General features: G+C 37.1%; 1 protein-coding gene across 2 annotated transcripts; it reads left to right on the top strand.

Annotated features, from left to right (window-relative positions):
- Positions 1–2,735: 2,735 nt before the first annotated feature.
- On the top strand, positions 2,736–12,977 carry sncgb (synuclein, gamma b (breast cancer-specific protein 1)). 2 transcript variants are annotated; one of them, XM_078279749.1, is made up of 6 exons: positions 2,736–3,059; positions 6,670–6,711; positions 6,847–6,974; positions 8,620–8,637; positions 9,591–9,632; positions 10,611–12,977. In XM_078279749.1, exons 1-6 carry the CDS (start codon positions 2,939–2,941, stop codon positions 10,617–10,619), a joined length of 360 nt encoding a protein of 119 aa, XP_078135875.1. In that variant the 5' UTR covers positions 2,736–2,938; the 3' UTR covers positions 10,620–12,977. The 2 variants fall into 2 exon arrangements, with proteins under 2 accessions (XP_078135875.1, XP_078135876.1); XM_078279750.1 differs by lacking the exon at positions 8,620–8,637.
- Positions 12,978–17,912: the final 4,935 nt, after the last annotated feature.

Below are 17,912 nucleotides of genomic sequence, written 5' to 3' on the forward strand. Positions count from 1 at the left end.
ATGACAAAAGAGAAACATTTTGTGATTGAACATTCAGCCTCAGCATGAATTCTAAAGAACATTTGTAATATACAGAGATGATAATACAAAAGATCTGTGTAAATGTAATGCAATGTGTATTTCGCCGCAATGTAAAGCGTAACTCTCGCCAAAATGCAATCTAGGGTCTTTTTGTGAATGTACCCGAGTCAAACTTTCATTTAAAAGCATATTTAGGACGGAAGCGCCACTTTTAAGATGTACCGTATTTTCGTTTTTCGGTCAAATGGCCTTTTGAATGGGAGTGCTAGGGGCACTTTTATGCTAGCCTCAAAATAGCTATTTTTAAAACACTAAGAAGGCTCGACACAACACAACACAAGAGATATACTAAATCTGTGGCTACTTGTTTGTTGTTCAAAACCTTTCTTTTTAGTAAACTCTGGGTACACAAACAATGTTGTCAATGCTTTCGTTAAGGTGTAGAGCCCCTGGTGATACTTCGAGCAAAGTTTCATGTTGTGTCGAGCCTTCTTAGTGTTTTCAAAATAGCTATTTGGAGGCTAGCATAAAAGTGCCCCTAGCACTCCCATTCAAAAGGCCATTTGACCGAAAAACGAAAATACGGTACATCTTAAAAGTAGCGCTTCCATCCTAAATATGCTTTTAAACGAAAGTTTGACTCGGGTACAGTCACAAAAAGACCCTAGGTTGCATTTTGGCGAGAGTTACGCTTTAAGTCGCATCTGTTACAGAGTAAAAACAAAAGTCACATGGAAAAAGTCCTGATAAACTGTGTGAGAATAAAATAAAAAAGGCAATAAATTAGCATCACTCTGGAAAACATATAGGTTTTCATGTTCTAAATGCACAAGTTCATTGGTCCAGTGTCAAGTACAACAATGCAATACAATGAATACGTCATTGTGGGTTAATGTTGTTCAGGTGCCGCCAGAAATTCCGCTGGATGTATCTCTTTTTAGGCTGGTTGTCCCACACCTTCCACGTTCAGACCCTCCTCCACAGCGCTGTGAAGGAAGGTCTGGCAATGCAAGACTAAAACAGGTTACTTAAATCAAGCATCTGATTGGTTCATAGCTGTGATATCATAACCGTATAGGCCTACAACGGCTATGATTCAAATTATTTTGCACAATGAGTAACACTCCACATCTGAGAAAAAACCTGCACACACAAAAAAAAAGGAAACGTAAAAAAATCTGCCAAGTATCCCTTTAACTGTACGCTATATTTAGAATATTTTCACCGCTGTAACTTGCCGTCAGACAGCCCTTTTCGACAGGCAACTCAAGCCATTATATACGCTCTTTTCAAAGCTACCAGACTCCATTGATAAAAACAATTACCTTGTAAAAACAGGAGTTGCTTTTCTACTGCTACCTTGATCGGTAGTAGTTTGTTGTGTTATTGTGTGCCTTTCTTTAGCATTAAGCAAAATAAAAAGTCTGTGCTAGCTGCTAGTGTAGGCTAACGTTACCTGCGCTGCATTTTATAGCAACCGCTGGTATGTGTGGCCAGGCTAGGAAGGCCATTTTATTGTGAACATGATTATTTTTTTAACAAAAATCTATTTAAATTGGAATGTGACTATAACTTTCATATTGTCATACTTGATGACCGTTTTATAAAAGCAATAGCTCACTTTAGTCTAACCTAAATTACTACATTTCTATTTCAACTAAGTAGGCCCTACATGAAAAATGGCAACATGTGGATTGTTAATTTTTTTCATATTGTTTTATCAACTAGAGACTCAAAAGCTTAAGTTGTCGATTAAATAGTCTTTTGCATGTCTAAAGAGAACCATCAGTCAACAATAATGCTATGTCATGATGTCGTATGTGTCAAGGCCACCAGAGGGCAGTGGGATTCTGTACAGCCAGATTGAAAATATGAGATGTCCTCCTCTCTGCAAACTGCACTGCTCCATATATATCATGTTACTCCTCTCATCTTCGTTTTATCAGATATCGGTATGGACAGAATGCAAAAAGAAATAGAGTTGCAGCATCTTATTTTTATTTGTGTTGCCAATTATTTTACTCAGCGTGCCTGGTTTTTTATTTATTATATAAATGAAACAAAAATGGAGCTGTTGTCTTATCAAAACTATCCCTGGAATTTCTCTGCTGCCAAGTTGGCATGTATGGGAGAAATGGGATGATGGAGGAGGAGGAAGAGGATGAAGAGGGCAGTTGTGACTCATTCAGAAGGAGATGACAAAGCATTTTCTCTCCTCCATACAAGAATACAAATGGCTGTAGGTGCTCTCTTTTTCATTTTTTATTCAATCCAATTTAATTAAATACATAGAAAATGTGATATACAGTACATGTAGTCGGTATCAGAAAAAAGGATGAAGGAATCATACTTTGGTGATTAGCTGTTTGATTACAGACCATGTGACAAAATCTCATATGATATAAAAAATAAATAAAAACTTAGAACTTAGAACTGAAGCTCTGCTGGTTATGTAACAGTGCTCACAAGCTCAGCATCTAGAAAGGTGTGTCAAGAGCAATCTGCCAATCAAAATACGCAGCAAACAGCAAGCCGGTGGCTGCATTGAGCATGAGTGAGAATCATCAGGAGAAAGATGGATGACAGGTGGAGGTGTGGCTGAGGCGCGGGGTTGCAGCATGACTTGAAAATGCTGCAGCATCCGGCCGTCTCTACTCCTCCTCTTCTCTCCATCTTGTGCATACCGGCTGTTTCCTCCCCCCTCTTTCTCTCAGTCTGCGTGCTGTAGCCCTGCTGTGCAGTCCTCATAGCCCTCTGTTGTAGCACCAAAGGGAGGAGGAGCCATCGGCACACACACACCAGACACTCACACAGACATACACACTCTCACATCTCACATCATCTCTTCTGCACACTCACTGTAAGCACCAGCCAGGCCCGTTTGGAGCAGGGGAGCCCAGCCGTCTCATCACCCAAGATGGATGTACTGATGAAGGGGTTCTCCATGGCCAAGGATGGTGTGGTGGCCGCCGCAGAGAAGACCAAAGCCGGCATGGAGGAGGCAGCTGCCAAGACCAAGGAAGGGGTGATGTATGTAGGTATGTAACACATCTTGTCTGTGGAGCTGCACCGAGTTGTATTAAAAAAGGAAAGTGGGTAAGTTTTGGGGGCGATGCACTCGTCTTTTTGTTGTTGGGGTTGCATTATGTGCTTTTTCACCATTTGAGGTGGGGTCCTATTGGTGCCAATATCTGGAACACTTGTGAGAAGCGTCAGAACCGGAGGCAGGAGGAGGAGAAGGAAGAACAAAAGTGGGGATGGACAGAGCACTGGAAGGATACTGCTGCATGACTGGTGCAGGGCTAGAGGGTGGGGGTCTGAAAGAGTGAAGGATAGACGGGAGTGTGGAGGGGGAGTTAGATGGAAATGGAAATAGTTGTAATTGGGTAGCAGGAAAAAAGCTGTTTTAGGGAAAAAAAGAATAAAAGAGAAAGAAGAGGACAGAAGCGAGAGAGGGATTCTGCAGGATCATGTGATGGAGCTGCCTCAAGCTTATATCACCTTTCCTATTTTATTGAATGATTTGTAGAGCAGGTTGCAGAGGGACGTCCGGTGATGGACTTAATGCAGCGATGAAGTCTCCAGGGACTTATTTTATCTGTCCTTTTTAATTTACAGAATAGAGTTGGCCTACATTTAATAGGCTATGCATTGCCATGCATTTTTTGAGGTATATTCACAGATATTTTAGATAAATAAATAGGTAAGATACATGTATAAATTCACAATAAAGATGCAGGTATGAGGACAGACAGAGATTTAAAATTTTTAAAATGCTTCAGATGCTTTGTAGTCACGCTGGGGTTTCCTGTACTTTTATATTAGCTCAAGCAGCGAATGCGTCACATCTCAAGGTTACCTCGAGTACCAGGCTTTTAGGCCGCCTGAGAGGGGAGGGACATTGTAAAAGTGGTAGGGTGGGTGAGGAGTTAGCAGAGTGGAAGTCTTTATCGTCGTCTACAGTCGGTCCCTTTCAGCACTCTGACTGACCGTCACACAGCAGCTTCAAAATCTTAATCATAATGATGAAAATGGGGGAAAAAATAGTGTGGGAGGGAGGTGAGGAAGACAGGGCAAGAATCACTTGAGCACTGCAGCAATTTGCTCTCCCATCACCCCCCTCCACCCTATCCTCATGTTGATGCAAGAGTGTGTTTGTGGCGTTGCAGCAGCAGGATTTGCCTGCCAGTGTGTGTTGCTTTGATGACTAACCACCTTCCTCCCCCCGCAGCTCTTAAAACAACCCCACCGCCAACCCATCCCAGGGAACGATGGTGGGATGCAGTGGGAGAGACAGAGAGAGAAAACAGGGAGAGAGAAGGGAGGGGTATTATGTCAGAAAAAGCTTTGAGCTTCTAGTCTCATGGCTCCTGTATGAACAGATGGAGAGGCAGAAAGAGAGAGGCAGTTGACATGTAGTGATGGAGGGATGATGGAGGTGGAGGGATGATGGCACTCACTGGAAAATGAATGTGGGGGGACTGAAAGATGGAGAGAAAAGTAAGCGAGGGGGAAAGAAAATGGACATGCAGATCATAGGGGGAGGGACAGAAGAGGGAGAGAAGATGTGATCGCTGAAGTGAGGAGGGTCGATGGCGCCAATAAACCACTGTATCTGCCTGCAGCAGAGTGCATACGTCAGCATGTGAATGTGGGTACACACTGTATCAAGGTCTGCACGCCCGCTTTCACAAACAGGACAAACCTGGACTGACAGCTGTGCTCTGTGATTAAATTAAAAAAACACGAGTCAGTGAACACAAGCTGCCACAAAACTTATTTTTATATATTTTATTATGGAATTTAGTTTTGTGTTTGTATCAATGGTTTAATTTCTGGTCATCAGCAGAAATGTACGTAATTGCCCACACCCCTTATTAATTACAATTTATGTTTTCTACGTATTTGTGGGTATATGTAGTAAGTCAGTATGCATGTGAATGTCTCAGTGCATATGTGACATCTTTTACATTGGTAAAAACATGTAAAAAATACAACCATTGACAGGATTTTTTACAGGATGTCTGAGCTTTTATCATATAAGGACTCCTTAAAGCACAAATCCTCCTTTAAAAAAAAAGACTAAAGCCATATATTTGCACATCATTTCATAATTGGGAAAAGCATTCACACACTGTAATCCGTGCAATCTTCATTTATTGAGACAAGCTTTTTTATCTGGATTGTCATTTCCTATCAGGATTATTTTAAAATGGCTTTCGTGTTCTGGGTTTATGCTCAGCAATGTCCTGTGCATCACCTGGACAATTGCATCTGCTTCTGTCCAAATCTTATTTGATAATTTAATTTACACGTTTATACATGTACACACACACACACACACACACACACACAACAATCACCACAGGCTCACATGCAGATATTCACAGTGACACTCAGGTGGCTCCCTCTGTTGACTGGGAGAAAGAAGCTGTGTCATTCCTGTGTGTGTGTGTGTTAGGCTGTACTGCAGTACTGCTCAGTACTCAGGCACGTGGCTCATGTAGCACAGGGAGCGTGAGGAGAGATGGAGGGAAGCAGGAGACAGAGAGGATGGGTGGATGCAGGATACTGTTAATGGCAGCATCCGTGCAAAAGAGGGAACAGTCAGTGTGCACGAAATCATGTGATTCCGCAGATTTATTCTGCCTTTCCTTACTTAGTTTCTACCATCCTCCCATTATTCCCTCTCATCTCTTAGAGCAGACATTTCCCTCCTTCTACCCCTTACTCTAGCAGATTATATAACCACAATTTAATCTGCTTGGGATCATACTATTTTGAGCACAGTTCTAGTGAGCAGAGAGGGAAATGCAGAGAGGCACTGCTATTCACAGGATGTTTTCCATAAAATTATGAATTCAACTAAGCTTTATAGAGCTCTTATACACCAAACACTGAGTTCTCATGTTGAAAGGGAAAGATATTAAACAATATAAGCAGACAAAGAAAAAGGACCACGTTCTCTTTTAAAAACTAGGGAAACACATCAGTCACACTGAAAGGACGCTGAGTCTTTAAATGTATTTTTAGAAAGAGCAATGGATACTGCCAGCCCGACACGCTCAAAAGGATATGTGAAAGTCTTGGGGGGGAGCAGCAGCTAAGAAATGTTTTTTTTTAAAAGAAGGATAAATATGTGTTAGGAGCACTTCAACTTGATGATGAAGTGTGATGTGACAACTATGATGTTTCTACAACTTTGTGGCAATTAAACTGTACAAAAATGCATATCTAAAAATGTGTTTTTCAAAGTGAAAGTAAATTAAATGGGTGAAACCTTAAAACATGTTAATGTCATAAGCAACATCCCATTATTACATTGATCTAATAGCCTAGAAGTGAAGCCCTTTTATGATGTTTAGTATTAATATCAGTTAATAAGCATTACGTTTATTCTCACAACTACAAGATGAGTTACTACATTTAGGCTATTTAATCATCAATGAGCCTAGGTGTAACGGTATAAAATTATACATGTCATGATCATATCCTAATCATCGCTCACTGATTATAAGACAAAAAATAAATACAAAATAAATCAATCAATAAAAACATAAGAATTGTAAAATATGTCATTTTTCTATTAAGTAGGAAACAGTGAGTGATTAATAGATATGAATTTGATTGTATCTCTTTGATCCTCAGGCAATAAGACAAAGGAGGGAGTTGTGTCATCAGTAAACACAGGTAAGTAAAGCTGTGTACCTGCTAGCCCTATTAATGACTTCCTTACTCATAAATAGGGAAATATACGTGTTTTATCATAGTACAAAATTTGAGTGTGTTTCAGTTTCACTAACAGTCCCCCACTCTGCGTCTCAGTGGCCAACAGGACCGTAGATCAGACCAACATCGTTGGAGACGCAGCGGCGGCCGGGGCCAACGAAGTGTCACAGGCGAGCGGGGAGGGGGTCGAGAACGTCGGCGCGTCGACTGGGATGATCAACCAGGTCAGTTACCATTGTAACGCAACAACAGTTACACCCATAGACTGTATAATTAAACTATGTTACACTATACTAGACCATCAACGGCCTCCACAGATACATGTCAGTGTGCAGCACCGTGAAAAGATCTGAACTATAATCAATGTCTCTCTAGTCTCACTCAGTGCTGCTGCGGAGGGTCTGACTAGTACACACAGCCTTCCCGGGATGGAAATAAAACATGCTTTGGTTTATTGGCATTTCTTTAAACCAATCACAATAGTCTTGGTCGGTGCTATGCGCCGAGCAGAGCCACGGTGCCTCTGCAAAATAGCCTCAGGAAGGAACTTGTTTTGGTGGAACGTGTACGTTCAAAGGTTGTTTTAGTCGTTCAACAGCAAACTCAGATTGGACAGATAGTCTAGCTAGCTGTTTCGATTTACCTGCAGAGATCTGAGGAGCAGTTAACCATAGTCCTCATAAATCGATCAGAGTTTAAAATTCCAATACAAAGAAAGTGTAAGGTAACGGACATCCGCCGTCAGCGCAATCCCAGAAGTGGAACGTCGTGGATAAAGACTAATGTCTCTCCAACAAGCTCAAACAGACTCGTAGGTCCAGACCATAGTCAGATTCAAGTTAAATTCTGCCTGACACTAATATTGAATGATCTTTAAGACAGTTGGTCTAATGTCAGCCAGTATATAGAGCTGTTTCACCATATTAAACACAGAGAGCTGCAGTGTGTAAAAAAAAAGAAAGTCCTTTAACAAACTGCTATATCAAAGCAGTGCTAAAATTGAAATAAACATGCAATGGTTCTGCTCTTATTTTTTAGGATGCATTTATTTACTTACAGAAATTATAGATGAATAGAATAGAGCTGCAATCAATATCAATTAATTATTCTTTTTATTTTGATTCATTCATTATTTCATCTCTAAAATATTGACAAAATGTAGATATTCTTTTTGTCATTCTCTCTTTTTTTATCAACAGTCCAAAACCCAAATATATTCAGTTTACAATGATATTGATTTCTGAGACTGATATTGATATTTTGCTGTTTTTTGGATATATAAGCCGATGTTTAAAAAAAAAAAAAAAAACAATCTTGATACAGATCCCTTAGATTTGCATTTCTGTAACAATGTTTTTGTTACTTTATTATTAGCTTGGCCAATTTTATCAGTCTAGCTTTGCCTAAATGATTCATTATCAGCATTGTAATGATTTATCAGTTATTATTTTTACTAAAAGGACCAACACAAACATGAGGATGTAAACCAGTATGTATTAACACTGTATAAGTGTATTATATACTGTTTTTAACCAGATCTAATACCATGCCACATCCATTAAAGCTCAGATTTACCCAAAGTTACATTGAACATTTTTTTAAACATTTTTCCTGAAATATTTGTTTAATTTGTGACAGTTAACACTGATTGCCCTTCTTCTGCTCGTATGCTTTGTTGTCCTTTTGTCAGATTTTAGATGGCCTTACATCTAACTTTTGTGTCTTTCATGCATGTCTTGTCTTGTGTGTCGCTTCTTCTGTTATAATTCTGTGTCAGTGCTCCTGTCTTGTGTGTTGTTCTGTGTCGCTGTTATTCTTACCTTTTGTTGTTTGTGTTGTTTGTGTGTCTCATCTGTGTTTCCTTGATAGGAGGAGCCTGTATACGAGGTGCCTATTGGACAGAGCAGTGTGGGGTCATAGGTCATGTTGGGGTGGTCTGGGGTGAAGGAGAGACAGAGTGGGGATGCTCTGCATGCTACATGCTACATGCACCAAGTTTATTATGGATGCCTGTACAATCTAATCCAATACACCTAATAAAACTGGCTTTTCATGCAGAATTATCATGTTTTAAGATAGGATTAACTGCAGGATTTTTGTATTGGATTACATTAAATGACACAAGTGTACCCAATAAACTGGTAACTCTATTTATATTAGCTAACAGCCCACAACAGACTAAGTGAGCGTCAAGAGGGAAAAGAAAAAACAGAAGCTGCTGTGATGCTTCCTAAATTAAAATGGACAATTCCTGCAGTATTTGGGGCTTTGAATAAAAGCTTCCATTGACTGTATAAAACATAGACACACACAATGTCTTTGTGAGTAATTCACAATTTTCAACCTGAATATTGCAAACATTTTCTTTTGACCTTTCATATGCTCACTCATTTGTGTGGTTTAGGCAACAATGATACTAAAAGTCTCCATTTCTAACCATGTAGCTCCCCTGTTTAGTGTAAAGTGACATACAAGCGCTCAGCCACATCTCCAGCACGTCAGATAAGCCAGTAAATATATTCATGGCATGCACCAAAGTTACTCTGCACTGCTCATGCTGAACAAGGCCTGTGCACATGGAGTCCGTCACTTTTACATGCTGTATAGCTCTAATCAACTAATTGAACCCCCTGGGAAGTCCTGAGCATGATGGTAAGAGTTGAGTCAACCCTGCAGCATGGTCTTTGTAGTCTTAACTGCTTTATTTTATCAGAGCTGGAGAAAAACAAAGCCATTGGTGCTTGAGGCTCTCCACCCTGCCATCAGCTCATTCTTTCATCCTCTCTACTCCACCTCTTTTGTGTCAAATGTGTTCTCACTCTTCTTGTTTCCTCTGGCAGGGAGAATATGGAGGAATGGAGCAGGGTGGGGATGGAGGAGAGGTGAGAGAACAAGTTAGAAATTTCATCTAATGGCTGCAGAAAATGATTACTTTAATTCATATTTTACATGCAAAATTAGGATGAGCTTATAAATGCAATACATTGCTACAGGTGAAATAGTGTATGCATTAATTTAGACTTGAAAGAGTACAATGTTAGCATTGCTGACATTGTCAGAGTCAACAATGGATAGTTGAAAAAAGTCTGATCATAGGACAAAAACACTAAATAATGATTTTTTTCACGCTCTAATCTAGTCAAATGTTAATTATATAAGTGAATACGTGAACTTTTATTTATGGACAAAATGTAGTGACTGTTCCTTTAACATTGAAGCAAATTTTGCTGCCAATATATTTTTTTGTTTTTACTTTTTAGGATTAATTAATTTTTAGGCTTAATGAAGTACAGTTTGGGATGCAGGACTTAAAAGGGGTACACCAGCAACTTACAAAACATATAGTTATACTATTTCCTTTACCAATTAAGATTTTTTTAAATAAAAAATAAAATCACATATTTGTCCTTCTTATCAAGTTGTTTTAATCTATGATTGAGTCCCATCCCTTTAATTTCACAGAATATAAAAAAATCCACAAGTGCACAAAGAATATATCTATCTTTATCATCTTTAACATTTGCTGTATTTTATAAGCAAATCATATATTTTTTAAATGTAAAATGTTAATCTGAGTAACTACAGCTGTCAGATAAAAGTAGTGGAGTAAAAAAGTACAATATTTCCATAAAAGTACCCGGAAATTGTACTCAAGTGCAGTACTTTAGTAAATGTATACTTATTTACTTTCCACCACTGCTTATGATAAGTGAACGGATCTTGATGGGTATAATATTTGTGGAGTGCCCCTTTAACTTGTAATGTCTTTTTATTTTGTGGTATATATACTCTCAAATAAAGGATCTAAATATGTATTCAACCACCGACATCATCTTCCTCCTTTCCTTCCTTTCTTCCAGGGGTATTAGTCGTCTTTAGGACCTCCCCTCCCGTGCTCTCCAGTGGTTCCTCGCTCCCCTCGCCTCGCTGTACCAGACTCCAGATGTTCAACATATTTTTTTGTGACTTTACAGAACCAAAATCAACTAAAACAGACTCTTCCGGATGCCGAACCTCAGCACCTATCTCCCCCTCTGCCTCCCCCCCAGCAGCAGCCCTCTGCCACCTGTCCTCACCCCATCTCCTCCCTTCTGATTTTCTGCAGCCTGTAGCTTTTCCTCCACTGCCGTCTTACCCTCGCCAAACCTGTGTGTTAGTGTCGTCCTGATATGAACCCTGGTGTTGTTACAGTCCCCCACGCCTACCAACCAATAGAGAAACCTCACACACAAACACACATGTACACACAAACAAAAAGAGACACCTTTATTCCACACATGCATGAAACACACACATACAGTACATACCACAAATGCCAGCACAGACACACACACACACACACACACACTGGGCAAACATGTTAACTAGAGGACATTTTTGGGTGTGTAAGCTATACCTCTGCAGTCCACAACAATAGCTCACTGAGTGACTGAGGCACAGTATGAAAGGGTGTGTGATCTGCTGTTTGTGTGTGTGTGTGTGTGTGTGTGTGTGTGTGTGTGTGTGTGTGCATGTGTAGCTGCTGGTGTATAAAATAAATCAACCAGAGGCTTGTGCAAAGAATTGTGCATTGATGACAGATATCATTCTGTTTTGTGTGCAGTAGTTAGTTAGCTGCAGTAGACTGCATGAACAGATGTGTAGAATGACTTGTGTCGTGTTGTAACTATAGAGTAGCAGCTGTTCGGTGTAGCTTTGTATGGCTTAGTGTGTGTTTGGCTTTGACATTTAGAAACATGGTTATTTACCAGTAAGCAATAAACAAATGCTCATTTTTCTCAGCAGTTAAGAGTGAAACCTTGAATTGTGTTCATGCGATGCATGAGAAAACAAGAGCAGTTGTTCCACAAGTTGCTACTTATTACTTAAGATTTTGATTCTTAGATTCTGATTGGTTCATGGAAATCCCTGACAACTCCTTTTCCACCAGTGTTGCTCTAACTTTGGCAGAAAATAATGTATTCATGTATGCAGGACCCCTTCATTTATAGTATTTAAAATGCTGATTAATGTCTTCAACCCCACAGGTGGGTCTGTCATTACAAACTGGTTGAATTGCTGGGGGAATGTGCTTAAATGTTGCACAATACAATTAAAATAATTCCAAAATAAACATGTTAGATTTGAACCATTTCTCTCAATGTAAACATCAAATAGCTTTGATGAAGAGTTAAGCTGATACAGAATATATGTCAGAAATCTTTTCCAATTTAAATCTACTGAAGAGGAAATATGAGCAGCTGATACTGATCACATGTTGTTATTGTGTACCGTAGTTGCTTTTTAGTCTTTGTGAAACTGGTTTGCATGCTACCAGGAGAAACATGCAGTGTGGACATTAGTCAGTTATTCTGATTTCTGTGATGAAAACATTGATTCAGTGAGAGAATCGGTCAGCTAGGAGAACAGCATGGTTTGGGTTTTATCATGGATCAGCTTTATGTGTAGTTCTGTGTACAGCTTGAATTCTGGGATGCATAGTTGTTTTTAAGGTAGTTTTGTATTTCACGAGTCTGAACCTTGGTTGTTCTGAAGCTCCCACCCATCAACTGTCTCAGCCAATCAGATAATTCCCTTCTCCTATCAGTCAGTGTGATGCCACCTTTCACAGCTTTTCTGCCCGGCATCCGTGTGTGTCTGTATGCACTGTGTGTGTATGTGTGTGTGTGTGTGTGTGTGTGTGTGTGTGTGTGTGTGTGTGTGTGTGTGTGTGTGTGTTAACATAGAACCGGTCCAGCCAGCAAAGTGTGTGTGTGTGTGTGTGTGTGTGTGTGTGTGTGTGTGTGTGTGTGTGTGTGTGTGTGTGTGTGTGTGTGTGTGTGTGTGGAGCAGGTTTGTGTGTTTTTACTTTGAGGTCAATGGAAAACTGATGACTGCATGTTGCCTTATAAGCATTCTCTGACATTCACATGCATATAGATTACACTCTACACTACACTTGTACCAACACACGCAGCACACTCTAAACAACACACAATCACAATTCCCACCTTAAATACACAAACACAAAATCACACACCATGTTTAAGTTGGCATCAAAGCAAACTCGCTGATTTTATAAAAAGTACCAGTGAAATTAAAAAGGTTTTGGTTGAAATCAAGCAACTGTGTCAAGAGTTTCTTTGAAGATGTGGAAGATCGGGAGTTGAGTTTTTATTTTGATTTCATATTTGGGGCTAGATTATCCCAGTAAGGGACCACAGGGAATAAATAAGATGTGGACTCCAGCTAAATTTGCTTGTTTGTTTGCTTTCTTACCGAGAGTTACAAATAGAAAATTGATAGCACTTTCATGTCTGTTCGTAAAGTAGAGCTGGGAGCTGGTTAGCTGATGACATTTTTATGACATACTGCATATGAGTTTTTATTGAATTTTTATGACTTAGTAGTCTATGACTTTGTATAACTTTTTACTTTGTTATGGCTTTAATGGCATTAGTATGGATAAACATAACAATTGTGCATTTTATGAGAAAAGCATAACATTTCTAATAATTGCATACCATAAGGTATTATCCGCTCAATTACATACTGTACTATATACTATAAAAATGATATACTATTAGATAGACGGGTGAGGGGGGGGATTCACATGTCATGGCAACACAATAAATATCAAAAACACAAACACTAAGAGTTGAAAGTAAAAAGTATGCCCTTTAAATAATATGCAAATTCCTGTATAGTGTGGGAAATGAATTGCAGTTTGCCAGAGTGACAGTAAAGGTAATTGTGATCCATACTGAGTGAGTTGATGGTGGATCTCCTGGGCAGTTCTGTGGAACATCTTGGGGCTATAAGTCTTTGGCTCAAGACTCTCCTCTTCTCAACCAGCATGTCATGGAGGTGTTGGTTGTTCAGGATAATAACCAACTTGGACAGAAAGCTCTTCTATACCAGTGCCTCCATATAGTCCAGCTTAACTTCTCCTCGAATATGTATATATATATATATATATATATATATATATATATATATATATATATATATATATCTATACTATGACTTTTTTTAGATTTTTTTTCGATATACTATGGCCTTTTTTCTAAATACTATACTCTGACTTTTTTTCCGACTTTCTTTGACATACTATTCAATCAGGAGAGACTTTGTTGCAGATATGCAAAGATTTATTGTATGCATAATATGAAATGTACAGTGTACACACAGTACAAACGTACTGTGACTTTTTCTTGACTTTTTTCCACATACTATACTATGACTTTTTAAAACTTTTTTCCACATATTATAGTATGACTTTTTAAAGCTTTTTTCGACATACTATGACTTTTTTTTTACTTTTTTCGAACATACTATACTATGACTTTTTCGACATACCATACTGTGACTTTTTTCAATTTTTTTCCACATACTATACTATGACTTTTTAAAACTTTTTTCCACATACTATAGTATGACTTTTTAAAGCTTTTTTCCACATACTATACTATGACTTTTTCTGACTTTTTCGACATACTATACTATGACTTTTTTCTAATTTTTTCAACATACTATACTATGACTTTTTTATGACTTTTTTTCCACATAATGTAATATTACCTTTTCGGCCGATTATACTATGACTTTTCTACTACTTTTTTCGACATACTATACTATGACTTTTTAAAACTGTTTTCGACCTATTATACTACGACTTTTTTTCGACATACTACACTCTGACCTTTTCTCTACTATTTTCGACATACTATACTATGACGTTTTTTCCAAACAGTTTTTTCAACATACTATACTATGACTTTTTTTAAAAAAAGTTTTTTCAACATACTATACTAAGACTTTTATATGACTTTTTTCGACTTGCTATACTATGACTTTTTCGACATACCATACTGTGACTGTTTCTCGACTTTTTTCGACATTTTTTGACATATTATACTATGACTTTTTTTTGACTTTTTTCGGCATACTATACTATGACTTTTTTTCGACTTTTTTGGACATACCGGTACTATACTATGACTTTTTTGTAACTTTTTTTCGACATACTATACTATGACTTTTTTGTAACTTTTTTCGACATACTATACTAGTACTTTTTATGACTTTTTTCGGTCTATTATACTATGACTTTTTTATGACTTTTTTCGGCCTATTATACTATGACTTTTCTTCGACTTTTTTCGACCTTTTTTTTTTTTACTTTTTTCGACATGCTATACTATGACTTTTTTCAGACTTTTTTAACATACCATACTATGACTTTTTTTCAACTTTTTTCCACATACTATACTATTACTTTTTAAAACTGTTTTCGACCTATTATACTATGACTCTTTTTCGACATACTACACTCTGACTTTTTCTCTACTCTTTTCGACATACTATACTATGACTTTTTTTTTTACTTTTATTGACTATTATACTATGACTTTTTTTCGACATACTACACTATGACGTTTTCTCTACTTTTTTCAACATATTATACTATGACGTTTTTTCGACATACTATTCTATAACTTTTTTTATATATATTATACTATGACTTTTTTTTTAAACTGTTTTCGACATACCATACTGTGACTTTTTTCTAATTTTTTCAACATACTATACTATGACTTTTTTCGACTTTTTTGGACATACCGGTACTATACTATGACTTTTTTGTAACTTTTTTCGACATACTATTCTATGACTTTTTTATGACTTTTTTTGACATGCTATACTATGACTATTTTCGGCCTATTATACTATGACTTTTTTCCACATACCATACTGTGACTTTTTCTCAACTTTTTTCGACATACTATTCTATGACTTTTTTATAACTTTTTTTGACATACAATACTATGACATTTTTTCGACTTTTTTGGACATGCAGGTACAATACTATGACTTTTTTGTAACTTTTTTCAGCCTATTATACTATGACTTTTTTATGACTTTTTCGACATATCATACTATGACTTTTTTCCACATACTGTACTATGACTTTGTTTTTTACTTTTTTTGACTATTGTACTATGACTTTTTTTCGACATACTACACTATGACTTTTTAAAACTTTTTTCGACCTATTATACTATGACTTTTTTTCTACATTCTACACTATGACGTTTTCTCTACTTTTTTCAACATACTATACAATGACGTTTTTTCGACATACTATTCTATAACTTTTTTTATATATATTATACTATGACTTTTTTTTTAAACTGTTTTCGACATACTATACTATGACATTTCTTCGACATACTATACTATGACTTTTTTATGACTTTTTTTGACATGCTATACTGTGACTATTTTCGGCCTATTATACTATGACTTTTTTCAGACTTTTTCGACATACTATACTATGACTTTTTAAAACGTTTTTCAACCTATTATACTATGACTTTTTTTCAACATGCTACACTATGACTTTTTTTCGACTTTTTTCGACATACTATACTATGACATTTTTCGACATACCATACTGTGACTTTTTCTCAACTTTTTTCAACATACTATACTATGACGTTGCTTCGACATACTATACTATGACATTTCTTCGACATACTATACTATGACTTTTTTCGACTTTTTTGGACATACCGCTACTATACTATGACTTTCTTTTTTCGACATACTATACTATGACTTTTTTATGACTTTTTTTGACATGCTATACTGTGACTATTTTCGGCCTATTATACTATGACTTTTTTCAGACTTTTTCGACATACTATACTATGACTTTTTTTCAACATGCTACACTATGACTTTTTTTCGACTTTTTTCAACATACTATACTATGACTTTTTTTGGCATACTATACTATGACTTTTTTAAAACTTTTTTTGAGATACTATATGACTTATTTTCAACTTTTATCGACATGCTATACTATGACTTATCATCAGACTTGCTGATTTTATAAAACAGTACCAGTGAAGAAGAAGAAGAAGAAGAAGAAGAAGAAGAAGAAGAAGAAGACCAGTGAAATTAAAAAGGTTTTGTTGAAATCAAGCAACTGTGTCAAGAATTTATTTGCAGATGTGGAAGATCGGGAGTTGAGTTTTTATTTTTGATTTCACATTTCAAAATTACCACATTACCACATTACCAGTGCATACCATAAGGTATTATCCGCTCTACTACATACTGTACTACATACTATAAAAATGTCATAAAAGTTGTCTTTAGATAGACAGGTGGGGTGGATTCACGTGTCACGGCAACACAACAAATATCAAAAACACAAACACTAAGAGTTAAATGCAAAAACGTATGCCCTTTAAATGTGCATTCATATAATGTGCAAATTCCTGTATGGTGTGGGAAATGTATGTAATTATGAGTTCAGAAATGAATTGCAGTTTGCCAGATCTACAGTAAAGGTAATTGCGATCCATACTGAGTGTACTGAGTATACAGAGTGGTGACACAATTGAAAAGTTTGATGGTGGATCTCCTGGGCAGTTCTGTGGAACATCTTGGGGCTATAAGTCTTTGGCTCAAGACTCTCCTCTTCTCAACCAGCATGTCATGGAGGTGTTGGTTGTTCAGGATAATAACCAACTTGGACAGAAAGCTCTTCATATGCCAGCGCCTCCATAGAGTCCAGCTTAACTTCTCCTCGAATCACTGCGCCGGCCTTTCCAAGTAGCTTGAGTTTATTAGGGTCTCACTCTCCGTCCCCAGCAGGAGGCAGCATAGAAGATTGCGGTGGGTCGACATACTATACCATGACTTTTTTTTACGACTTTATTCAACATACTAGACTAGAACTTTGTTCAACATACTATACTCTGACTTTTTTTAAAAACTTTATGACATACATTGAATTATTTTTTGTTTTTTTTCGGCATACTACTGTATACTATGACTTTTTTTCGACTTTTTTCTCAACTTTCTTCGGTATACTATACTATGACTTTTTTCGACTTTTGTCGACATACTATACTATGCCTTTTTTTTAAACTTTTTTCAACATACTATGCTATTTTCTTTTACTTTTTATGACATAATATACTATCACTTTTTTACAACTTTTTCGACATACTATACTATGACTTCTTTCGTCATACTATAATGACTTTTTTCGACATAGTACACTATGACTTTTTATGCGTTTTTTTGACATACTATACTAGGATTTTTCATGACTTTTTCAAACATACTGTACTATGACTTTTTCATGACATACTATGCTATGACTT

This window comes from Sander vitreus, chromosome 21 (genome assembly GCF_031162955.1).
Source record: "Sander vitreus isolate 19-12246 chromosome 21, sanVit1, whole genome shotgun sequence".
NCBI classification, from domain to species: Eukaryota; Metazoa; Chordata; class Actinopteri; order Perciformes; family Percidae; genus Sander; species Sander vitreus.